Source organism: Notothenia rossii (assembly GCF_949606895.1).
Source record: "Notothenia rossii genome assembly, chromosome: 8".
In the NCBI taxonomy this organism is placed as follows: domain Eukaryota; kingdom Metazoa; phylum Chordata; class Actinopteri; order Perciformes; family Nototheniidae; genus Notothenia; species Notothenia rossii.
This window is the reverse complement of record NC_136906.1, coordinates 6578386-6605452: the sequence shown is the minus strand read 5'-3', so window position 1 is coordinate 6605452 and position 27067 is coordinate 6578386. Positions and strand designations below refer to the sequence as shown.

Genomic DNA, 27067 nt, shown 5'->3' with positions numbered 1-27067 from the left:
CCCACACTCACTGCTCAGTACTGTATCTGGAGCTGAATGGGATGTACAGGACTTTGGTCTCACTTTCAAAACACTTTTGAGGAAATTTAAGACATGAGTGGTAAGAGATATTTAATATTTCACGATTTAATGCGCTGTTTTTACTTTTAGGTTCATATTCGCTGGGAATGTGTCTCTAGGAAATTATTGACTTGCAGCTGTTTCACGAGTCAGTCATTATATAGCCTATACAACGTTAAATAATAGCAAGGCTGTGCTGTAGTCTGGTTTGTTTTCAGTATTAAGGTCCGGGTTCCAGTTAGGGTTAACAATGAATTAAACTACAACTAGACCAAGGGTAACAACTTGATTTTTAACTCGCGTTTCATTCAACGTATACGACTGGTGTGAATCTGTAAGACTACACAGCACATTTCTGGATAAAATAATTTGTAGTTAGACAAAAAAGTGCGAAAGGGTTAGATTTTGGGAGTTCATTTCAAATTTAGACCACCGTTTGTGTTAAGGGATACTCGTGGGCGGAGTAATATTTCGGTGTACTGGAGCGTGACACAACCTTTATATATACAGTCTATGGACACAACACTACCCTGGTGTTTATTCACAACTGCTTGCCGCGTTTGTCAATGGTGGAGCAACTGGATTGTGCTTTTTCTTTAGAAATAAAGTGTCCAGTCCAGTGACAGTTTAAAAAGTGCACTACTTATAAATTATGGTAGCCAGACATTTGCCTTAGGGTTTCTGTTGTTGTTGTTGTTGTTGTTGTTGTTGTTGTTGTTGTTGTTGTTGTTGCACCACATCTCAATGAATTTTGAACATTTTTCGAAAAATAATGCTATTTTTCTCAAACCAGTTAACACAACAATCCAACCCCAACTTTTTGTGAAAGATTGTAAAGTTTTGAGTCTAGTTTTAATAAGTTTGAGATGATATTTTGTATTAGACATGACTGAAATTAGTCTGTAAACTGTTACCTATACATAAACTAACTGCTTAAATGTACCTATAAATAAACCAGCTGTTTTAATATGCTGAATCATACTAATTCTTAGTAATGTCAAATACAAAATTAAGGAAGTGCTTTTTTGTATACATCATGGCAGCTAATCATTATATGTTTTACTTCGCTTCTCAATTGTTTTGGCACATTTTTCCAAAACAAAGCTCTTTTTCTCAAATCAGTCAGGGGACACAAATCTATTCAAGTCATGTCAAATACAACATTTCATTTTATATAAATAAAAGCTAGACTTAAAACGTTCCAAATGGACAAACAATGTAAACATGGCATGCATGAGAGAAATATCTGATAACAAAAGTATTTTGTTTGTAATCTGTCTGAATAATATATTATCTTATCAGCAAATATTATGTTACTATATAATATTTATGCAAAGAGGATGTTAATTTTGCAGTGCAGATATGTTCAGTTTTTCCTGAACCATAGTTTGAACTGTTTTTTTATCAATCATTTTCTGAGGAAAGATGATGCTAGCTCTAAAAGGAGAAGTTAAAATGAGTCCAACTTTACTTTGAAACACACAAATGCATTAACTCATCCCAACCTCATTTGAACGCAGTTGTCTTATTTAACTTGTTCTAACTCCACATGAAAAAAACAGAGTATATGTTGGTGTTTTTTAACTAAGATTCAGGACAGTGTTCCCATTAGTTTTCCAAGGAGGAGGAGGATCTCCTGAGAGCATGCAGACGTGCCTCGACCTGCCTCAGATCACCTGATCAGCAGCACAGAGCGCAGACACTACACTATCACTGTTGTATAGCACTGATGATACATAAATACAGGATCATCTTATTAGTGACTCACACACAGTTGGCTGCTTCTTTAATTAGTAATCAGAGCGTACGTGTTTTCATTTCTTTCTTCAGCAGATCAGCAGCCAGCGTATTACACAATAACAGATTGCAGTGAAATAAGCAACCTGTGTTTATTTCCATTATTTGTCTACAAGTTGGTTTAATTTAAAGATGTTTGGTTTACAAACATGTCTATTCCAGTTTCTTAAAGTCCAAGATGATGTCTTGTTTTGTCTCTTCGAAACCCCAAAATATTAAAGTGGACCTATCAAGCTATATTTGAATAATATAGTGTAGGGCCATACCTATATAAGGCATGTTTATACTTTTTTCAAAATACCAAACAGATCATGCATTTTAGCCATTCCTCATTTCGCTCAATTTAACACTGTCTTTGCATGGGCGCTTTCCAACGGCAATGTCTGTGGCTGTCTCCTCCTGATTGGTGGAGTTGGCCCAATAGCCGTAGCGCCACTTCTGTGACGTCACAGAAGTGTTCAAATCTGGATCAGTCTGTATCAGATCCGTTGCAGCCCCTTTTTAAGAGATTCGGGTATGGAGGGCTTCTGTTGTTATAGTGTTCCTTATTAAGCGATTCCTCTCTCGATGTGTACAATTTAAAAGCTTTCCCCCCCTTGCATGACAGTAGTTAATTTGCCAGTTTGAATATAAGTTTCATTTTCATCTAATCGTTTATTTGAATAGGGACAGTGCACATTAATGAACACTTTAGACAAATAATGCTTCAAGTGTAAATATGCCAGATTTTAGCTTTGAGCTCATTTCCCTCCGTAGTCCCTGACATACAACATATAAGAACATTACATTTGTAAACATAGCAACAGATAAATACATGATATGCAAAAGAGCAAGAGCAGCATACACAAGTATTTACCACATGGCAGTACACTATAGCAGCAGCCATATATTAAGTGCTAGATGATACAAGAGATACGTAAAGAGCAAGAGGAGATACCCCTGTGTTAAAGTGCAGTTAGCGGTGATTGCACGTCTGGTTGTTTCTCAACCATTCTTCGAGTTGACCTTTAAAACTATTGAGAGTGGTGTTAGGGAATCATTTGCTTAGGTATTCAACCTTCAACACAGTTCATAATTCTCTCCTCTCACTGTCTCCTTTCCCGTGTTTTTTGTGGATGAATTCCCCTAAGGAAGGGGGGGGGGGGGCAGTCCATGTAAACATTTATAAATAAAGCACGTACTTTTAAAAGACTTAAAATGGTCAAAACTCAAGAAATTCGATTAGATAGAGCTTTATTGTTTCCCTTAGGAGAAATTTCTCTTGGGCATCGAGATAGTACACATAAAACATTTCGGACAATCAGTCATAGATACAGAACAGACATCACATATCACATGGCAAACAAACAGACAAGAAACATACAGGTACAGAACTTTCCCTATTGCACATACATAAATCAAATATTACACTTTTCCTATTGCACCTATGCATAGTGTCTGTCAAATTGCACATATCCCTATTGTATCCATACCTATTTACACATATTGCACTTTCCCTATTTAACCTTCTCGATTGCACATACTACACTGTAAACATTGCACCTCCCAACAACTCCTAACACATCACAATTGTTTCTGACTGTTCAGCCGCTTGATTGACAGTGGAATAAAGAAAAACTTATACCTGTTCAATTTACAGTTTGGTAATCTATACCTTCAGAGGGCAGCAACTCAAACTCTCTATACATGATGTGTTTGGGGTTGTGTTTTTCAAGGAAGGCACAGTGGTTGTTTCTAGCAGACTCCTGTAGTCTCAGTGTTATTCACTTTCCCTCATTGTCTCCTCCACAGTGTGAAGTGAATGGGGTAAAGAAAACATTGGTCTGCGGGCCCCGGTGTGTTTTTAGGTGTGTGTTATGAGTCACGCTAGTATTTTCATTCCTGTGCTCTGACACACAAAATGACCTCCTCCACTTTAGTTTATGACCCTCGTAACTGCAGACTCTTTGGGAATCAAACAGTGTCTGAACCCACCGCTGCTGTATCTCACTGTGTGTGAATTATATTTTAAAAAAGCAAACACTTATTGGCTTTAAAGGTCACCTATTATGCAAAATCCCCTTCTTCATGTCTCTTCTACATCAAAATGTGTCCCCTCTGTGGAAAGAGACTCTGAAAGTTTCAGGAACAAAGATTCTCTCTCTTTTTGTCCTGATCCATTTATATAAAAACCTGTCTGAAAATGAGCTGATCAGATTTTGGCCACTTTATGATGTCATAACGATTTTTTGGCTTGTGTAATCATTAGCCAATCAGCAACCAAGGTAACCCCCCCCCTCCCCTTATCACCTGAATCTCCTCCTAGAGCACCAATAGCCGCTTTCACACTAAGTACTTTGCCGTACTTAGTGCCCAGCACTTAGTGCCAGCACTTAGTTCCCCCTTGGAACTAAGTACAGATCGCGTTCACACCGGAATAAGTTCCCTGAGGGAAGATTACGCAAATGAAGCCGCTGACGTCACTTCTTCTTCTTCTACTTTGGGTTTACTGGCAGGCCGCAAACCACTTCACGGCGTATACTGCCACCCGAAGTCCTCGACCGGAAGTCCCCGGAGTTGGGGACTGCTGCTGGGACTCCCGACACCTCGTCATCTCCACCGCTCCCATGTTTTCTTTGGTGTTGCCATAAATTATTCTCTCTCCGTTGGTGCGCGGAGCTAATGCTAATGCCAGCAAATACAATGGCGGCTTCACAAAACTTTTCAGAGTTTTACGGGGCGTGGTTTGCAATTCGCCCAGCCAATCAGAAATTGGTACTTTTTTCTCCCCAGGATAGTACCACGTCTCTAGCAGGCACTAAAAATGGGGGTAAAAGTTCTCGGAACTAAGTACTCTTTTTGGTATGAACGCAAAATTCCAGGCACTAACGGAACTAAACGGGAAAAGTGCGGGTAAAAGTACTTGGTGTGAACGTGCCCATTGTGTTCTTTTTAACCAAATCTCTCTCAGAGGGGCGTCGGGAGGGGCTCCTTATTTTCATCTAAAGTAACAGACAGAGAATCAGCACTTTGGAAACAGGACTGAAACAGAGGGGATTATGGGATGCTGTAATGGTCTCTTTGGTGTTTCAGCCAATCAGAGGCATGTTCTGTGTATATCTGAGACCTATAATATATTGATGAACAGTATAATAGGGGACCTTCAAGCTTATCATGGTGTCCTCCTTATGTGAGATTTACCACCATTTCTGCTCTACACGCTTCAGTTTAAATCTTCATCCATCAGACTTTTCTTTTGTAGGAATTTGTCGACTTTCCTTGGAACATTTCCAGTAATGAGCTCCATCTCATTCCTTCACAATGCAGCACGTAAACCCAGTAATCCTCGTAAACCGCTTCTATTATAAAGACATGTAATGTTTGAAAAAGAGGGTCATCTTGCAACAAATTGCTATTCAGAGGGATTTCCCAAGAGGTGTGTCATCTGTTTGCTTCTAAGGCAGTAAAGTAATGACTCACCCTGATTGGCTGAGAGCAGCAGATAAACTTCAGACACAACACAACATGAAATGGGACAAAATAAGCTATTACGAAGAGTGGGATTAAAAGGAATTCAAAATATGTTCTGTGTGTTTTTGTGTCTTGTGAGTATCAGACAGACGACAGGTTGTTTTTATTATATATTTATTTATCCCTTTATTTATTTATGAGTATTTTTTTTCTATAATTAATAATTGTTTTTATTTATTTAGTGTTTTTACCCTTCTGTCCTTTATTTGTATTTTTTGTCTGTCCCAAAAAATGGTTACAAAAATAATCCCTTTGCCAGAGAAAGAAAATCTTTAGACTGCGACTCGACATGAGATATATATCCTTAAATCTTTAAAGTGTGACAGTGAAAGAGACATGATTCATGGCGGCGTGTGGCGCAGTGGGCTAGTGCATTGGTGTTCGGATCAGGGGGTTCAAACCCCACTGCAGTCAGCATGTCGTTGTGGCCCTGAGACACTTCACCCCAAATTGCTCCTGTGGGGAAAGCCCACAGTATTGAGTATGTTAGTCGCTTTGGATGAAAGCGTCTAACCAGTGACATGTAATGGCGAAACATTTCTGAAATCACATTCAAGATCTTTCTTTCTTTTATTCAGAAAGTCTTCCCCTCTTGAACGTCCTGTTAATTGTCAGTGTACATTTCAGATGTGTGTATCTCACACTGCACTGTCACTTTTATTCATGTACCTTTGTTATTCCTGTGTTTTTAAATGCCATTTTACAATATGTTTCTAATGCTATTAATGTATTTTGTTTTTGTAAAGCACTCTGAATTGCCTTGTGTTGAAAGGTGGTATATAAATAAACTTGCCTTGCCTTGCAGGTGTCACAGATTGGACGGAGGAGGAGGAGGAAGATGTGGCTCAGGAGGAGGCTCGATCGCCCCCCCCCTGGTCGGAGGAGCGCTGTGAGGACCTTTGGGATCGAGTGGAGGGGGTTCGGCACAAACTGACCCGCATCCTCCACCCTGCCAAACTCACCCCGTACCTGCGGCAGTGCAAAGTCATCGACGAGCAGGACGAAGACGAGGTGCTCAACTCCACTCAGTACCCTCTGCGCATCAGCAAGGCCGGTACGACGAGAGAAATCCATTTAAAGGGGCCCTATTATGCCCTTTTTAGGTTCATTGGTGTATTTAGTGTCTCTGACATGTCTCCATGCTTTAATGTTCAAAAAGCTCTTTATTGTTCTCATACTGCCTGTGCTGCAGCACCTCTTTTCACCCTCTGTCTGAAACCAGAGCCCAGTCTGCTCTGATTGGTTAGCTGGCCAGCTCTGTTGTGATTGGTTAACCGCTTAGAGATGTCTCACACCTTAGCCCATGGTGTCAAACTCAATTTCATCGCGGGCCACATTCGCATTATGGTTGCACTCAAAGGGCCGGTTGTAACTTCAACACTATATAAAAATACATAAATGTTTAATATATAAAATAATGTATTATATTCCATTATTGCTTCATAATTAACTACGTCTGAAAGCAGAAGTCTAGGGCAAATAATTGCAAGTCTCTTAAGTGAGAATGTCACAAAATGATTTAAAGAGGAAAAGCAAAATTCTGGAAAAAAAGTCAGAATTAAAAAAAAGAAGTGACATTTGTAAAAGAAAGTAAAATTTTGAGGTAAAAAAAGTCAAATTCTGAGAAAGAATACAAGTTTGAGATGCATTGTGGGACATGTAGTTTATGGGCAGCGTGCTTCTGTAAATCGGCATGTCACCGTATAATAAAGTATTATATTTTTTGCAAGCTCTTGTGGGGCCACATGAAGTGAATTCACGGGCCGGATTTGGCCCCCGGGCCTTGAGTTTGACACCCCTGCCTTAGCCTATCACGTACAATGTGTTGGAGCACTAGCCAATAGAAGCAGAGTGTTATAGTGATGTCACTATGTTACTGTTACTCAGGGAACACAGGGATTTTAGCCTTTGCCGACCATTTACATGCACAGAAATCTTTATAACACACGACAGGAAAGGGAAAACCCCAAGAACCATAACAGGACATCTTTAAGAGTTTAGGCCCACAATCAAGGAGTGAATGGATGTTAAGGTAGTCCTCTTGACATAGAAGACAAAGAATTACACTAACATGAAGATCATTAGAGCAAAAAATGATGTGAATTTCTTGCATTTCGGACACATAACGTAGAATAGAGCTGGGAAGAAAACAGTGGGACATTATGGTCCTTATGGGGATAAATGAATACAATTGCTGCCTATAAGAAATAATATAATCCGCAGAACAGTATGCAGTATACTTGTTTTGTAAAACTTCCCAAAAATACATATTTGTGCAGCAGGTTGTCAGGGGGAACAGGTGGCTTCAGATAAATGTAGCTGTGTGAGAAACAAACAGAGAACGATGAAAGGGGAGTGTGAGGCAGACAGAGTGAAAAAAGATAAGGGCAGATGTCTCAAGGAAAGACGGGATGAAGACAAGTTGCTATCACTGTTTCACTGCTCACATAATGCCAGTCATTCATCATGTTTGAAACAGCTATGCTAACCACGGTGTGATTTACACTCGCATCAAAGAGTGAGCATTTTTGTGGCTTCATCTTTGATAGTTTACAGAACAAGAATGCTGTTTACATTGTGCCTGGGATGGTGATTAAATCCACTTTTTCCCACACCTTTCTCTCTCCTTTCTCAGGCCGTTTGCTGGACATCCTGCGAGGTCAGGGCCCACGAGGTCTCCAGGCCTTCATGGAGTCGCTGGAGTTTTACCACCCGGACCAGTTCACCCAGCTGACCGGACAGCAGCCCACACAGAGATGCTCCCTCATACTGGGTAAACAGGGATTACTCTCAACTGGCAGTGGTGTGAACTCACCGCCTACAGACTTGAGTTTGCCTCCAGGCTGAACACAAATCAACCCAAATACTTAAAAGTCACCTATTGTGCAAAATCCACTTCTTCATGTCTCTTCTACATCAACATGTGTCCCCTCTTCTTCATGTCTCTTCTACATCAATATGTGTCCCCTCTTCTTCATGTCTCTTCTACATCAACATGTGTCCCCTCTGTGGAAAGAGACTCTGAAAGTTTCAGGCAAAAATATTCTCTCTCTTTTTGTCCTGATCCATTTATATAAAAACCTGTCTGAAAATGAGCTGATCAGATTTTGGCCACTTTATGATGTCATAATGATTTTGTTGGCTTGAGTAACCATTAGCCAATCAGCAACCAACCAAGGTAACAGTATAATAGGGGACCTTTAAATCCAAAATGCATAAAGTTCCACTTCCAAGGGTAAATACGGGAAAAAACATGCACAATATCCTCTGTGCGGGATTTTATAAAAAGCCATTTTTAAAGCAAGAATTCAAAAGCTTTATTTGACAAAAGCTACAGTGTATTTGTTGACAATGAAAAGCCCCAAATCCAAAGTGAAACACAACAAGACTAACCATTTTGAAAAACAATACGACTGCTGGTAATTTAAAAAAGGTACTACTGCGGTTTCATTCTGAAATACTACATTTAATTGTATTAAAAACATTTCAGTCCCAAGACGCCGAGTTTAGGCCTCTAGCCTTCAGAGTAGTCTTGAGACTCAAATCTGACTTTCAGATAAAGACTTGGCCCCACTTGTGTTTGCTGACCTGTGTTTCTGCATGGTGAGATGTGTTAAAAGGCTCTTAATCCACACATAGTAAACACACTAAGAGCTGAAACATTCGGACAAAAGAGTTCAACAAGTTTATATTTGAAAAAGAAATGGCCAGCAAATAGACCTGAGAGAAAAGCACTTTAAAATGGTTTGAAGGTTAACTTCAGGATTGGGGAATGTTAAACAATAAAAATAATGAAACGCTTTGGGGTATTTGGCACTCATGGTCCATAAAGTGGCTGTTTACTTATACAATGCACCAAGTTCCCATGCCACTTATCTGCAAGGATATCATTGATCTAAATCACGTTCAATTACATTTTTCTATAGGTTGCAGGTTATTTCCACCAAATTGCACCTCGGCTGGTCCTCTCCCAACTGGGTTCAACAGTGTGATGTAACACTTACTAGCAATCTTTCAACTACGATCCACGTTACGATACCATACGATAAGATATGATAGGAAACAAAAATTATAAGATGCAATACGAAGAGATACGGTGCTAAAGGTGCGAAACGATACATAGCGATACAATACAAAACAATACGATACAATTTAATACAATATTAAACTAAATTATGCTATACATCAGTGGTTCTCAAATGGGGGCACGCTGACCCCTAGGGGTACTTTGGAGTACTGCAGGGGGTACGTGAGATTTATTTTATGTTAATGAAAAAAACCCACATAATTAATGCATATAAACAAACTACTAATAGTAGATTAACTACTTTATTCAAAAGTTTACAGTAATTCTGGATAGTAAAATGGGAAAAACAAACGGGGTGCTCTCTTTTCCTCTCCCTCTCCTGACAGCCCGTCCCTCTCGTGCAACTTGCTGAACCTGTAATAAATGACCCGTCAGTAAAGAATACATGTATAACTAGTTTAGCTAGTTCCAGAGTAGATAAACTAGCTAAGTGTGTTAGGTCTTACTCTGTATTTTGCTACGCTCACCGGTCCGTCACAGCGGGGGAGCTTTGATCCGGAAGAGCTGCGTGTTCTCCGTCAGCAGCAGCTGATCCGATCTCTCTCTCGCGTCCGCGGCCTATTTTGAAACGGCCCTCAGTTAATTAAAAACGGGTGTACAAAGAGCGGATACAGATTCCATCCGAACTGACGTAATATTGGCGGCGGACCCACAGATAGTTGCTATCAGAAACAATGCGTGTTTTGGACGTAATCTCGTCTTTGTTTACATTCGCAAATCTCGCTAACACTCAGAGCTAACCTGTACTGGAGAGCACATGTGTTTTAAAAAGCAGGAAATAAAAAAAGGAACTCCCCTTGTGATAAACCCGCAAGAGAAAAGGTATTTGAGCTCCATACTGTTTCAGAAATAATCCTTGATGTGGTTTAAACAGGATGGCGTTTTATCACAACCGAATTAGCTCCGCCTCCTCTTCTTCTTCTTTTTCAAGCTAAGGACCCAAGATCCGCGTTTCTCTAACAGGGCTGCAAAAGAGGGGTATGAGCAGTATGAGGCATGGCTACAATGGGTGAACTGTTTGGGATTTTAAGCACAAAACTTCACAGACATGTTTTGTGTAGGTATGGCCCTACAATATATTTTTCAAATATAGCATGATACGTCCACTTTAAAGCATTTTCAAGTATCAAGCATCATTTATTTGATTGGTTTTGCTAACTTTACTGTTAAGGCGATAGAACTCACCTCTAGTGAAAACAGTTTGGACACCCCTGACCTGTAGCCTCCACCTGTCCCTCTCCCCCCCAGATGAGGAGGGTCCGGAGGGTCTGACCCAGTTTCTGCTCCTGGAGGTGCGTAAGCTGAGAGAACAGCTGAGGAACAGCCGGCTGTGTGAGCGCCGCCTCTCTCAACGCTGTCGCATGGCGGAGGACGAGCGAAGCCGAGCCGAACGTAAAGCTCAGGAGCTGCGTCAGCACCGGCTGCAGCTGGAGAGGTAGCCTACCACTCACCTCGAAGATATACCATTTAGTGATTTGAGTTTGCTCAATGCTATTGGGCACATGGGTTTCAAATAATATCTTGAATGATGTTGGCCAACTTCATGGGTAAGAAAAATAGTTGAACAATGAAATTGCTCCTGCGTCAAATTGGCCGTGATGCAAAGTTTGAACTTCGATATCCAGTTGTTAAAATTGTTCCTTATCAGCTGCTCTATGACTGTTTTATACAAAATGCTTTTAAAGGGATGAGGAAGGGAAAATATAAAAGTGAAGGTTTTTTGTTCCTACAATTTATAGACTGAGATTCCAAACCCAAGTTTCAATCTATTGGTTTATGATAATAATATTTACTCTGCGTGAGTAAATTTAAACTAGAATGAATACGTGATTGAGTGAGTTGTATGGTGTTCCTCGTATCGCTCAATGAGAACATGATTTATCTGGATGATTTGTGGTGTGAAGGTTGCGTCAGGACTGGGAGTCGGCATGTCGAGAGCTGGGGAAGCTGAAGGACCAGCACCTGGAGCAGGCAGTGAAGTACTCCAGAGCTCTGGAGGAGCAGGGCAAGGCCTCGAGCCGCGAGAGAGAACTGCTGGGGCAGGTGAGAGTGGCCGAAGCAAAAACTGAACACAGTTTTTAATTTGTCTTTAAAACATGAAGATCCTTTCTAGAGCTGGTGGGTGCGTTCCAATACCTGTGCAACCTGCTAGAAGAGAGTCAGTATTAGGGATGCCAGAAACTGACTATGATCAAATTCGAAAATCGGACAGCCCTGGCGAATATTAATCGATTATTCGCCGCCTCGGTGTGTAGCCTGCGCTGCTGGCTTCCTCCAAGTTTACAGTAAAACAAACTGGTGGTGTGACCAATGGCCATTTACAAGTATTAATACTATTACTATTATTAGCATTAGTCTATATTTTGGTTGAAACTAAGCCAGGAAAAAAAAGAACAACATAAATAATAATAAAAATATATATAAATAAAATCGAATTTTAAAAAAAAAGAAATTTGATTATGGAGACTGTAACGAATATTCGAAAAATCGAATAATCGCTGGCATCCCTAGTGAGTATGTCCCAATACAGTATTTAAAATGCAGGATGCCAGAAACACCAGGTGGTCCTTCTGCATCCGTTCCCTTTTTGCAGTATACCCACAATCCTCTGCGCAGCAAAGATACGTCGCATCAACACAAATGAGCTCAGAGAAATTGAAAGCTACAGACTTTTTTTTAACTCAACAATAATTTAACCTTGTGTAAATGAGGTATTTGAAGCATGAATCCCCCCCCCCGAAAAAGAGTAAAAATGATTGAATTTGATTTCAACTAATTGCACAGGGAAGACATCACAAAGGTTAATTTATCTTAGAAGCGTTAAGGACAGAGCCTGCTTTTCTTCCTCATAATCTGGTTTTAAAATCATGGAGGTCACAGATATTGTTGAGTTTTCAAACACAACAAGCCTTTTACTACAAAACTCCTGCAGCCGACAGAGGACCCTCAGAGAATGAGTCCTTCCCTAAACTCCCACCACATTCCTCAGTTAATCCTGACTCTAAAACCAGCTGTGTATTTCCAGCAGAAACTGTGAATTCCCTAATTACGGTCATCATCTCGTCACAAGTCACACATCTTGTTTTTCCCTGTTTTAAGTTTTAGTTGAAGGTGTCGGTACGGAGAGGCACGACAGGCAGAAACCTGTTTCCATGCATGGTCAATTTGAGGCTATTTTGCTTCTATATCATGTCTTCATGATATAGAAGAACACTAGACACAAAATAAAGAGGTATGTAATTTATTTCAGAAAAACTTTTTGTTATATTCCATGGAATGCTCTTAACATCCCGATAGCAATGAATATCTGAAGTGCTTTGACAATAAATACATAAAAAATTTCATCTGTGGAAGCCGTAGAACTGTAAAAAGCACGACCAATCATCTGAGCCGGCCCGGCTAACAAGAAGTCTGTGACAAAGTTATACAGAAAAGGAACTAGATTAATCTCCTCTCACGACAAGCGGCCAACAAGCTATTTGTTTTATGTTTTCATTTTCTTATTTTCATTCATATGTGTAGCACAATATGCTATGGCTTCCATCAATGGCTAAAAAACTAAATGTTGAATGCGACAATGCCAAACTCCAGGATTCAAAACGGTCGTCAACAAACTAATGGGTGCTATGTCCACTTAAAGGTGGGGTAGGTAAGTTTGAGAAACCGGCTCGAGATACACTTTTTGTTATATTCCATGGAATGCTCTTAACATCCCGATAGCAATGAATATCTGAAGGGCTTTGACAAATAATCCATAACAAAATGTCATCAGTGGAAGCCGTGGTTCTGTAAAAAGCACGACCAATCTTCTGAGCCGGCCCGGCTAAAGTAACTGGATGGCCTACCTGCCTGTCAGCCTTCCATCTGTGCACAAACTTATCTCGTGCCCTCATTGGTCACCTTTGTGTGTGTTGGAGGAGGGGCTCTGTAAGGAAGTGGCAGATTTTTTCCGGTTGAGTATTTTCAAATTCTAGCGCACTCGAGCTGGTTTCTCCGAAATGACCTACCCCACCTTTAATGTAAGAAACCAATTTGGGAAGTTTGAAGATACCTCTTCTATTTACATGCAAGGGTCCATAAGGGTCTGTTTCCTAGAAAGGTTGCAAAACCTTGCATGCAGAGACTTAGCATAAGAAAAACATGTTGATGCTTTGTTGGCAGCAAATGGCAGCGCCCACAGCACTTATTATCTCAGCACACAGCTGTAACATAGGAATGAAGTTATCAAAGAGGAGATGGTATCAGCCTCTCCTTTATTTAGTCTGTGCCCTGTCACAACTTGTCCTCCATTCAATAGAGGTAGGATTCACATTCTGGTAAATGCCTGGAAACATATGTGGGTATTTCTTCCATTAAGTTTATAAACAACTGCATAATTCCCGCTGTGGTCTTGTGACCTCAGGTGCCCGCTGACAGGAATGTGCTGCGATTAATAAACACTTTTGTGAACCTTTTGTTTACACCCACCTGCAAAGGTTCTTTGTACCACATAGCTTTACTCCTGCACAGACCTGTTGTTGTTAGCAGTCAAAATCATGTTATCTATTTCACAAAATTACCTTTTAATCATAATAATTAAAATAGTATTCATTTTGGTAATTATGATAATATCAAAATGAAAAAATAAATAATACAAATAAATGAATAATAATGCAAATAATACAAAACACAGTAAAACACTAAAATAAATTATAATAAATACATTAAAATAATATATACAAAAGTTATAACAATTTAAATAATAATAAAGACCAATAGACCAATTAAAGAAGGATATTTCTATCAGGGCGACTGTGGCTGCGAGGGAGTGTGGTCGTCTTTAACCAGAAGGTTGTGGGTTCGATCCCAGCCCATGCAGTCAACATGTCGATGTGTCCTTAACCCTGAGTTGCTCCTGATGGCATGGCCAACGGTGTGTGAGTGTGTATGAATGTTAGTTCCTAGAGTAAGGAACACTGCTGGGTGAACTACATGTAGTATGTAAAGCGCTTTGAGGGGTCTTAAGACTGGATAAAGTGCTATATAAGTACAGTCCATTTACCATTTCTATTTTAAATCCAAATTAAAAAGGATGTTGAATGACCTCGGTCGATTTCTTGGTAGGGCGCTCTACAGTTTGGGAGCATAGTGGATAAAAGCTGCTTCTACTAATTTAATTTAGGGGGATGTTTTGAATATTCAAAAACCCTGCTGCTTAAGACCTGGGCTCGCCTAGGGACATAACACAATGGAGTGCTTCTCAAAGTTTGTTCAGTAATGTACCCTCTTTGAAACATTTTCTCAGCCAAGTACCCCCTGACCGACCCCGGACATCTTTGATAGAAAAAGGCTATATAAATAATTACAATACAGTGATGTTCCATCAGTGTGTGATTTATGAACTCCTTCATCAAACTAATGACTCCTTTGCTTGTTCTCTCTACAGGTGGAGGAGCTGAAGTCCAGGTTGACGGAGGCAGAGAAACAAACCAACGATCCATCAGGGAATAACACACTCTCCAAAAGAAACAGTTTGCTCTTCAATGGACTAAATGGTTCCCCCCCTGCTCTACCAGAGAAGCCACTGCACCGCATCGGAGTTCAGAAATCTGAAAATAAAGAGACCAGGATGAGGGGCTCAGTTCCTGCCACTGGGGTCAAAGTACGTCTCATCTCAATCACCTGGAAACATTTACTCTGTATTCCTGTCTCAATCAACAACAGCTCTTTCTCCTCTTGATTGTCTCAAGACAAAGATCTAAGTCAGGGGTGTCCAAACTTTTTCACTGAGGGCCACATACATTGGGTGAAGTGTCTCAGGGACACAACGACATGCTGACTGCAGTGGGGTTTGAACCTGTGACCCCCTGATCCCAACACCAGCGCACAACCCACTGCCCCACACGCCCCCGTGATAACATACAGACAAATATAAGTAGGGCTGGGCGGCTCACTAGAGGTATATCGCCTTATCAGTTAATTTACAAGTTAGCTAAATCAATCAAATGTTCGTATAGTTATCCTTGATACTGAAAGAAACAGCTTAAATCACAGCTCTCCATACGGTTTAATTAATCTTTTTGGGCAGCTCATTCCTTAAAATGGAAGCCTCAGATTGCTAATAAGGGGAAGTATGAAGGATTAATTTCAAGCTTGTTATGTAAATAAGTTATTGGGCTTTTTCTCATCAACTTAGATTTGTTAGAAAGTGTTATTTTTGTTATTAACACATGAATACCGTGATATATATTTGTACATATTAACCCTTAGATGCATAAGTGGGTCTTTTTGGACCCGGTGAGGTGGTTTTCTTGAAGTATCTTTGTAATTACATTTTTTTATCATTTCATATTCCAGCTATTCCTCAAAAAACATGTTTTGAATATCATGCCATTCAAATTTTAAATTTAAATTTAATAAATGTTAAGAAATTGTAGTTTTTGTATTGCAACCCCAAGCTTCCATAAGTGGGTCAAAAATGACCCGCATGCATTTCCAATGGAATTTCGTTTTTTTGTCAAAATGTAAAAATAATGTCTAAAATTATATAAATAGTGAAAAATTTGATATAGAATATTTCTAGTGTGAACCGAAATATAATACTAATTATTACACAAGTGATTTTTCTTAACCAAAATGACAAAAATGGCATAAAAAGTAAAACATATTATTCTAATACGGGTCCTTTTTGACCCACTTATGAAAGAGTGTAGGGTCCAGTCACTCCTGCATCTAAGGGTTAAGATGTACAATATAAAACAAGCACAAGGCTAATTTGTGGGCCATATTTCATTATACTTTTTGAATTAGCTGAGGGCTGTTGTTCGGACACCCCCAGTGTATTGTTGTCTTGTGAAGTTTCTAGTGTTTCTTGGTTTAAATAAGAGCTTTGTGTTGTTTCCCTCAGGCTCTGATGGACATCCTGCAGCAGGACCGGCGGGAGGCTGTAGAGCAGAGGGAGGAGCTCTGTGACATCATCAGCAGACTGCAGGGGGAGCTGCAGGGCACAGAGGAGGACTGGGACAAGGTGAGCAACGACTCACTCAGTATCCTTAACATGATGTGTTCCCCACCAGGCCTAAGCTTCGAGGAGGTAATGCATCTGAATCTGCCAATGCTAACCTCACACACACTACAGGATCCATCAGGCTCATATTTCTTGTGGACATGTATCACCGTATGCTCAAATACCTCTTTCGGTTTGGGGTTATTGATAATTGTTTTAAGGAAATAAAATGTATTGACTCTTTTAAACGGTTATTGACTCTTCCTCACTCCCTAATGTCTATCCACAAGTGATCAAAAGCTGCTCAATCAGATCCAGATCCTTACCTTGCCTGTTGCTCACAGAACTAACATCCATAAAAAAGAAAAGGAAAAATGTGGTCGAATTTTGAACCAGATACATTCCATACCCAATATTTCATGATCCACTCAAGTGTAGGCATGACACAAGATAAAACAAGACCGTCTCTTATTGTCGTAATAGGATTTTGACTCTAAGGGAGACTGTGAGTGAGATTAAACTCTTTTTTTTACTTCAAAATCATGTCTAAAAATAAATGTCGTTCTGCCAAAGTTTGTGTTTCTCTCCTGCTTTTGAATAGAGGTTTTAAAGTTATCTGTGTTTGTAGCTGGTGTCGCAGTGTGAGCATCTGAAGCTGAAGGAGAGAACCCTGCAGCTGGACTGGGAGACGGAGCAGAAGAGGAGTGTATCTTACTTCAACCAGATCATGGAGCTGGAGAAGGAGAGAGACCAGGTCAGTGGCTTTTATTGTGATGTGTACCCAGCTACAGAGTAGATATGTGAATGAAGATATGAGGTCACAGGCTCGTCCAACGGTGCAACACAATAAAACTGGTAAAATAGTTAAAATAGTGCAAGTAATACAAATAAAATACAATATAAATAGTGCAAGTGTTTCAAAAGTTCAGGTTGCAGTTTAATTTCCCTCGAATTAGCTTCACTGCACAATAAACATGTCTACACACGATGGAAAAGATGACAGCAAGTCTACAAATGAGAATGGACTCCTTCATCAAAAGATAGAACGGTGTTAAAAGATACCTGGATGTCTAGCTAGTTGAAAAGGTTTGTTTTAACTTAAAGTGGACCTATCATGCTATATTTGAATAATATAGTGTAGGACCATACCTATATAAAGGCATATTTATACTTTTTATTTTTCAAAATACCAAACAGATCATGCATTTTAGCCATTCCTCATTTCTCTCAATTTAACACTGTCTTTGCCTGGGCTGATTCTGTGAGAACAGCACCATCTACAGGCCTGGCATATGTACTACAGCGTCTCCAGCGCATTCCAACGGCAATGTCCGTGGCTGCCTCCTCCTGATTGGTGGAGTTGGCCCAATAGCCGTAGCGCCACTTCTGTGACGTCATAGAAGTGTTCAAATCTGGATCAGTCTGTATCAGATCCGTTGCAGCCCCTTTTTAAGAGATTTGGGTATGGAGGGAAATAGAGAGAGTTGTGTTTTCTGACACTTGGTGAGTTCCCTGGAACACCGGGGACACATATTCATGTAGAAAAGACGTACAAAAGTGCATTTTGCATGATAGGTCCCCTTTAATTAAACGAGTTTCAAAAGAACATGATGGAAACTGTCCCTGTGTGACTGGCTTTGCTAAAGATGTCACTCCTTGTGTAAAATGCTTTTATTTGTTTGTATTTACTTTACTATTATCCATTAATTTTTTTATAATTATCTTATTTATTTCCTTATTTAATTTTTTACTTTATTTACTTACTATTCTACGGACGAAATTCTTTATTATTATTCCGCCGGGTTATTTTGCTGCTCTTCTTCTCCCGCATTGAACATCGCAGAAACTCCCTTCAAACATCAAAACGTTCAGCTCGGTCGGGAATCGATTGCTATTACTTTTCTCATTCATAACTTTCATAATTCCAGAGATACATCCCATAATACATCCAATTTTTTACATTGAAGTCAATGGAGAAAATCTTCAGACTTCAACAATCTTCATGCAACTTCAACTGCTAACTGCTCCTTCATACTTTCACTCAGAAACCTCATTCCAACTTTAAAATGTTACACATCTTTCTGACATTATTCGTGTAACACAACTTTTAAATCAGATTTATACTTTTAGAGATATTTAACATTGTTCAGACCTTGGTACAGAGGCCTTCTTCAGATTTTAACATTAGTGTGAATTGCGTAAAGAAATAAATTAGCTTCACTGACTCTTTTACAGTTGTTACACCATGCAAGTTATTCCCTCTCTCTTCTTCAGGCTCTGCGCAGTCGAGACAGCCTGCAGCTGGAGTACACCGACTGTCTGCTGGATAAGAACCGTCTGCGCAAACGCACCGCAGAGCTGCAGACCAACCTGGAGCAGCAGGAGAGAGAGCAGGAGAGAGAGAGGGAGAGGAGCCGGGAGCAGGTGGAGCAGAGCAGCCCCGGCCTGCACTGTGTGAGTACAGATACATATTTTTATATATATTTGTATTGGGGATTGTGGGAAACGGTATTTTTCAATCTCTCTGTCTGTACACACAAACTGAAAGATTGACAATAAAGTTGACTTTGAAACTGAGCATTGCAGCACCGTCTTCCCACTGCAACCACATAGCCTTTACATGGGTTTTTTAGCTTTTAAGGTTATTTGTGTACTTCAATTTAAATTTGGTGTAAATACTTATCTTTAGCATCCTTTTTTAATGCTTAATTGTTTCTTTAAAATACTTTTTTTTAATTATCCTTAACCAAAATTGAATTAACCAGTTCAAGAGGAAATACAGAGAAATTATTTTCTTGAGGTACAGGGATGGGGATGGTGTTTGACTATGTGTATATGTGTGTATATGCATATCACTGTATGTGTGTATGTACATATGTGTATTATGTATATATGTCAATCAACAGGTAAAGCAGATTAATAATAATAATAATAATAACAATAATTATTATTAATAATGATAATTATTGAAGATTATAGATTATAAATAAATCATTTAGGGACAAGGGGTGAGATTAAATAAATTATACTTCTCACTCCTTTTCATGTGGGACTGTTTATGTTGCTAATGCTGTTGTTGTTGTTGTTGTTGTTGTAAATGTCATTTTTTTGTTTTGATTTCTCTTAAATGACTATGCACTGCAACATTTGTTTTGTTTTGTAATTATTTATTTTACTTGTTCGAAATAAAATGTATCAATCAATCAATCCTTATATATATATCTCTTTTTTACCTACTTTGCAACTCAAGCAAATTTCTTGTATGTGTAAACGTACCTGGCAATAAACTTACGATACAATACGATAATACTTTAATGGTTATATCAAGTCTGAAGTTTGACTTATCACAGCAGCTCCATTTGTAACATCAACAGACAAATATCAAGACACAATACATGAAAAACAAACATTTAACATGACAGCACAATCAGTGAGAGAAAACCTGCTCAAAGAGCCTTCAGCGTGCATCTGATCTGGGATCAGCTCTGTGTTTACTGAGAGGGTTGACTGGAGCACAAAGGATGCTTCAGTCTCACTTTATTGAATCGTGGGACCCTGTATCTCCGATTAGATGGTAGCAGTTGAATTCTGATTCTGATATAATTCCCCATTTCCCTCCCCAGTCCCATCTCTCCCTGTGCAACGAGGACCAGTGCTACGGCCCCTGCTGCTCCCTCGGCCTCGACCTCCGACCCCAGGCCAACAGCAGCCGCCTGCGCAAGGTCAGGGCTAGCTACGTTAGCGTTTTGTTACTTACATTTATAATTAAGGGTGCAGGGATGATGTATTTTTGTTGGCCATCCCGAAATGTATCATCAGAAAGGCGCCCTCAACAAAATGCAATGGGATATTTACATTAGATTTTGTATTGCTGAGAATAAGACAATAATTTAAAGACATTAACACCACTTTTATGATTTCAAAGCGTAAATGCAATCAACAAAAAACCAACTACATAACTGTTGCATGACTTCACGCTTAGCTAACGTTTGTCTTGCTTACGTTTAGTCATCTCATTCATCACTTGTTAGCAACCACAGTTTTTTGTATCACTTAAAGGGACAGGTGCTAAAACAGAGTGTTTCAGACAGAGGCTGAATACAGAGATATTCAGACTGACATCGTGAGAGAAATAATGTTTTTTTCAGCTTTAAAGCATGTTAACATGTTTTAGAAGAAGCCTAGAACACAATTAAGAACCTGAAAATGAACATCCTATGTCACCTTTAATGAACGAATGAGTAGGCATGTGTCCTGTTTAAGTAGTATAACTCCATGGGACACAACGTTTTTTATACTGCAACATGTTTTCTCACATTTTTAGAAGGGTATGCAAGGAATGTTTTGGACCGCAAACACTAGGCTCTTATTATTATCTTGATAATGAGACTTTGTAGTAGATTCTCATGCAACTCTTAGCGTGTGAAGACCTGCACAATACCTCTCTTAGCCTCTCTTAATACCTACCTTCTCTGTGCTACAGACGCCCTCAAGTGGCCAAACCAATGAAAACTCAGAGGGTAAGTTGTCGTGAAGTCTTGCACAGTATACAGAACTGTATCTACTTCATATACTGTTGATATCCTTTATTTAGAAATGTTTGTTCTGCTCTTACAGGTTCCAGTTTCAACTCGGAGGAGAATCTCTTGTCATCTGTGAGTATCGAGGCTCTGAAAATCACAGGAAGGAAAGTATTACAAATATCTGAATCTGATTTATTCACCTCTCTACCCTCAGACTGAAGACGAAAAAGAGATCAACCGTCTCTCCACGTTCCCCTTTCCTCCGTGTATGAACTCCATCAACCGGCGATGCAACATAGAGTGAGCCTCACATATCAATCGTATTTTCCAACCGTATTAATGACCTTTTTCACCTTTTTTTAATCAACATCTCTTTTGTTCTGCTCCCAAAAGGTTTGACTTGGAATCGTGGGGCAGTGATGAGAATGATAACATCACAGGTATATTTGATTCTGTCTTGTTTCGGAAACCAGAAAGGTGTTTGCTCCAGTTCTTGTTTTGCTTTTGTGCTTATTTTGGGAGAATAATTGACTGGTGTTTTCAGGTGAGCCGAGTGAACCGTCTCTGTGTGATTCCTGGAACTCCCTTCACTCTCACCTCTTCCCTCCGGACCTCGTCAACCTGCCGGCCGTCTCTCCACACCAGCACAACCTCAGCGTTGCCAGGTACCATCACTGGCCTGTCAATGAAAGCCGCTAAAAACATTGTTAAAGCATTAGCATAGCAACTATGACACAGTGACACTGCTCACAGCAACATTTGACACCGTCTAAGATAAGTGTAAGGGAAACTTCTGTGTAGCAATGCAGTGGGACTCACCGACTCAGGAAAGAGACACGGGAAGAGCTTTGATGTCAAGCACTGATGGTTTATTTGGAGCTTCGGCCGGAGAATTCTAATCACAAGTCCAAGAGCCAGAGGTTCTGACTTCACGTTAGAGTTGCCACGTCAAATCTGAAGAACTCTACCCCAGACCCATGTATTTAGCTAGTTCAGAGAGAATAATCAACATGCTGCATAACAAGATATAATCATAACACCTCTATCAGCTGACGCCAACAGGCAGGAACAAAACACTGAGAGCACAGCAGCCAAGGTTACAGGTGCGTGTGCTCAGTCAGGACAGTTTGAACTGATACACTGGGTCAAAGTTATTGACGTTGGAAAATATTTCCCCAACAAAAAGAATAAATGCAACTTTTTATTTATTGACTTGGTTTGTCCATACATGTGCTTTGCTGAAAGGACAACATCATTCTTTACAGGCAGTATAAGTAAAACAAGACAAAGAAACATGTCATACTGTTTGACTCAAAACCAAAAGCAGTTATTATTTTTATTTATTTTTGATGTGAATAAAAGACGAAAAGGTAGAAAAGAAAACACATTAAAAAAGCTAGAAAATAAATAAATAAAAAATAAAACATCAATAAACATTTATTTTTAAATAAAAAAATAAGAAAGTAATTATTGTTTTAACCAACCACAGTATTACTTATTTTGAAGGATTTAATTGTCAAGGGTACGCTGTGAGCTATGGCCCATTAACTTTTATGAATGTTACACAACTGCATGATCCTAATCTTGTTTGTTGGAGCTTTGTTATGCAACCAACAATTCCTTTCCAGCTGATATATGTGATAAACATCTCATTAATGTTTGAACAGGAAGTGGGTGTAGTCTCTCCTGCACACCTGCCAACTAATGAAAGTCTTAGAAAACACATCAAGCCTTTTTTATAATTGATCACACAGTGTGGGTGGTTGACTCATTATATGGTGAATAGACTCGTGCTTTACTTCTCTTTGCCAAATCTTGGTCTCATGTCCGACCATTGTTGTTTCTCAGGATTCCCTCCCGCTCCCCGTCCTCCAGCCCCCCCGTCTCCCCGAGGAAGAGGAAAGCCGGTCTGGCGGACGACATCACGATCGTGGGAGGAAACCAAACGGGGATCTTCGTCAGCCGCGTGAGAGCCGGCTCCCCCGCGGAGCTGTGTGGACTGAAGGAGGGCAGTGAGCTGCTGGAGGTGTGTGTGTCTGATTAAATCTCGAATGAGGAATGTGTGTATAATGTTTCATGAAAAGACGGTTAGATTGCACACTCGTATTCACAGATCTGCCTTCAGATGTTTCAATGTGTAGAAGCTAAGCCAACGCGCTAAGCCGCTGATGTGCAGCTTTTAAGTAAATTAATCAGATAAAAACGTTTCTCATTATTACTTATACTTCCAAATGTCCTATTTTCCTTCTTACACAGGTAGTGGTAGTGATTGTTCTCGGACACAAACAGAATATTTTCAAGTTTTAGATGCAGTTTGAAGTTAATTGAAGTTGTTGGACATCACCAGGTGTTGTTCAAATCAAATCAAGTTTTATTTATATAGCAAATTTTTAAACGATTTTTGGTCGAGCCAAAGTGCTGTACATATAATAAAAATACCCTACAGTAAAGACACTTTACAGCAAATACAACAGCACAGTTTGTACAGAATATCAGTTTGTTGTTGGTCAGTTGGTCTGCAGGTCTGGTCAAAACTGAGCGCTCTGTCAAGCTGTACACTTTGTCCCCATATGTACATCCCTGTGCTAGTTTCCAATCAGTCCATTTTATTTCCAGTTACTTTTGGCCATTAAACTCAAATCTGCTTTCAATCAGCATACACAACATGACACTCTAAAACAAACCGTGGTTCCTACTTATCGTACCCTGCACAGTGTATTGATCACAAAATGTAAACGGCATTAAATAAAATCACCTAAACATAAGAAAATAAGGCTGAAACATAACATGATTTCTCTCTTGTCGTCCAGCTGGAGCGGGTCTTGTTTGGGGGGGGCACTGTCTCGCTGGGTCAGTGCACCGCTGAGGTCGCACACTTCTCTCTGCAGTGGTGGGCCGACCCTTCGTCTCTCAAACACCGGATCAACGCAGAGGGTGAGTCCGTGTTTTTCTGTATTCTTGAAACCTCAGTGTTATGTTCTGTGAGACTAATCCATCTCCGTTTCTGGTCCCTGTCCTCAGGATACTCCGAGCTGCGCTCCCAGCTCTCCTCGCCTTCTTTCAAAGGCGTCGACTCCTTCTACGTGCGGGTCAATCTCAACATGGAGCCTCACGGGGACCCTCCGTCTCTGGGTGTGTCCTGTGATGATATCGTACACGTCAGAGACACAAGACACAATGAGAAGTATAATTGGCACTGTTCCCTGGTGGATCCGCGCACAACCAAGGCCCTGCAGGCAGGAACCATGCCCAACTACAACAGGTACGCCAAGACATCTTCATTTCACTGCTTATTTTGTTTATTTAGTATTTTAGAATTCTAGCAGGAGTGGATTTTGTTATCAATACTGTAGTTTGTATAGTGTAGGGCTGCACAATTTGGAAAAAGTAAGTCATTGAGATTGTTTTGACCGATATTGCAATGGGATTCAAGATATTGGAGATATTGACCATTTTGCATATTTATTCTCATTCTCATTTAATTATTTTAACGTGATCGTAGTGTACTTTCTTGAGAGGATCTGTAGTATACACATATGCTTGTAAAATATTTTGAATACTATCTGTAGGTCATGATATCTCTTCAGCAGTTCGACAACACTTCATTCAAAATAGTATTTCTAACACATATTGTGATTTGCGCATTGCACCAGTCCATATGGAGAATTTGATGTGGTATGTTAAAAATAAGAAAATATGACTGTATTTAAACTATGCAGAACTTTGAGTATGTGTAAATAACAATTATATATGTTCCATCTCAGGGCACAACAGTTGTTGCTTGTAAGGTTACGAAAAATGGCGCTGGAGCAAAAAGACTTCAAGAGGAAGGTAAATCTGCTCGTTTTACAATGACGTGAACATAAACGTAGAAATGCTAATTAATCTTGGAAAGATGGCCCAACTGGTGCTTTTTATGTCAAATGTATATTATCTGTTTTCCTTTGTTTATCCATGTGTACAGTGCCAAACCAGACTATTACAGCACTGCTATCATACAGCTAACACATGTTCACTTATCTTACATTTTCTCACATGTAGTTCCTGAGGAAAGCGCCTTGTCGTGTACGATTAGTCAAGGCAGTGGATCCCGGTGGGCGTGGGAATGGTTCCACAAAGCAGGTCCTTTACACACTCAGCAAACGTAAGATCCCGCCAACATTTTCCCCAAAACACAAAACTAAATCTGTGTGATAACAAGTCATATTTTTGTAATTATTACATTTAGTTTAATATGTGTGTGTATGTGTGCCCCTCAGGTCACGAGGAGCACTTGATCCCGTACAGCTTGGTGCAGCCGGTGCAGGTTCAGACGAAGAGGCCGGTTATCTTCTCCCCCTCTCTTCTCTCTCGGGGTCTCATCGAGAGGCTGCTGCAACCTGCCGAGTCTGGTCTGAAGTTCAACACCTGCCCACCCGGTACGTAGACACACACACATACACACACATACACACACACACACACACACACATACACACACACACACACACACACACACACACACACACACACACACACACACACACACACACACACACACACACACACACACACACACACACACACACACACACACACACACACACACACACGATGCCTTCAATGGCAGTTCTTATACTTCCCGATGTCCTCTTTCCCTTCTTACAAAGGTAGGTGGTAGTGATCGTACTCAGACACAAACTTAATATTTTCCAGTTGTTAGATGCATTTTGAAGTTAACTGAAGTTATTGTACATCACCAATTCTGCAAGAGAGTGGTGTTCAGGTTAATGTAGCTCTGGTTGTCTGCAGGTCTGATAAAAACTGTGCCCTCCTTTCCTGTAATTGTTGGCCTCCATAATGACACCCCTTTGCATCTAATCACCACCAAGTGTTATAAACCCTTCAAAAATAATGAGATGCAAACAACAAACACAAATGGCTCCTGCTGTTGCCCAAACACTAAACAAAAAGGTTGATGATTCTTCCTTTGACCTTCATCACTCTCCTCCTGCTTCCTGTGGTCTGCAGAACCTATCCAGGCTTCAGAGAAACGAGACAAGAAAGTGTTCCTGTTGGATTCCAGCATTCCCGAGCAGGCTCTGGGAATACGGCTGCAGTCGATACAGGAAGTCATCAGCCAGGTAAGGAAATAAAAACATTCAAAAAAAGTCATTTCAAGGCACCAACATCCCATGTCTCTCGAGCTAAAGTAAGAAGCATGCTTGTGGTTAAAAATCAACAACAAGTAATTGCTAGTTCAAATGTTCAATTTATGAAAAGAGGTGATTATGGTATAATAATGAATGTATTTTGTCAAACATTATTCAAATCTCCCTTTTTATCCCAGGACAAGCACTGTCTGCTGGAGCTGGGGCTGCACAGTGTTGAAGGCTTATTGAGACAGGGGATCTACCCCATCGTCATCCATATCCGCCCTAAGAACAAAAAGCACAAGACGCTGAGGTAAGGGTGAATTCATTAGCTTGCAAGTATAGCGAATTAAGTGCTATAGTAAGTAAGCATTGGATTGTAAACGCATCACTTGGCACCATACACACCGATGTGCAAATGTTCATACCTTACAGATATACATTTTTTTGAAGAGCTCAAAGTATTTTCCTTTAACTTGCTGCATCTCCAATTGATAATAGGAAGTTGTTCCCGCGGTGTGGGGAGGACAGCGTGATGGAGGAGGTGTGCCAGGCGGAGGAGCTGCAGCTGGAGACCCTTCCTCTGCTCTACTTCAGCCTGGAGCCGAGCGCCTGGAGCTGCACGGACGAGCTGCTGGCCGCCATCCGCAACACCATCCACAGCCAGCAGAGGGCGGTGGCCTGGATCGAGCTGGATAGACTGCAGTAGAGGGGAGAGGAATCAGAATCAGAATACCTTTATTAGTCCCACAGAGGGGAAATGTACATTGTTCCAGCAGAAAAGAGCCAAAGACAGGATATGGAGAGGTGCAGGAATGAGTCCTAAAACCTGGGAATAAGTTAGCATGTTGACACTTCTGGCTCCCTCGTCGTGAAGTCAATGGTTTTTTTATTAGATTTGTGAAAAAATATCTGTGGTTAACACAAGATGAAGAGTTTTTTTCTATGATATAAAACAGTTCAGTCAACTAAA

The 27067-nt window shown here is 40.2% G+C and overlaps 1 protein-coding gene across 1 annotated transcript; it reads left to right on the top strand.

The window, feature by feature from the left end:
- LOC307014388 (caspase recruitment domain-containing protein 10) lies at positions 1-27067 on the top strand. The gene is made up of 24 exons (XM_079642243.1): positions 1-100; positions 6173-6421; positions 8003-8140; positions 10703-10889; positions 11359-11497; positions 14880-15095; positions 16341-16460; positions 17068-17193; positions 18714-18893; positions 20063-20161; positions 20923-20959; positions 21057-21094; positions 21177-21262; positions 21356-21402; positions 21507-21627; positions 22811-22988; positions 23773-23896; positions 23984-24224; positions 24727-24793; positions 25004-25106; positions 25222-25380; positions 25973-26085; positions 26292-26407; positions 26596-27067. The coding sequence occupies exons 1-24, from the start codon at positions 94-96 to the stop codon at positions 26801-26803; spliced, it is 3099 nt and encodes a 1032-aa protein (XP_079498369.1). The 5' UTR covers positions 1-93; the 3' UTR covers positions 26804-27067.

Bases quoted from the DNA above. Each gene is read 5' to 3' on its own strand.
- LOC307014388 (XM_079642243.1), top strand. The intron at 8,141-10,702 runs GTAAACAGGGAT...TCTCCCCCCCAG, and splicing joins GAGATGCTCCCTCATACTGG to ATGAGGAGGGTCCGGAGGGT. The intron at 25,107-25,221 runs GTAAGATCCCGC...TGTGCCCCTCAG, and splicing joins CCTTTACACACTCAGCAAAC to GTCACGAGGAGCACTTGATC.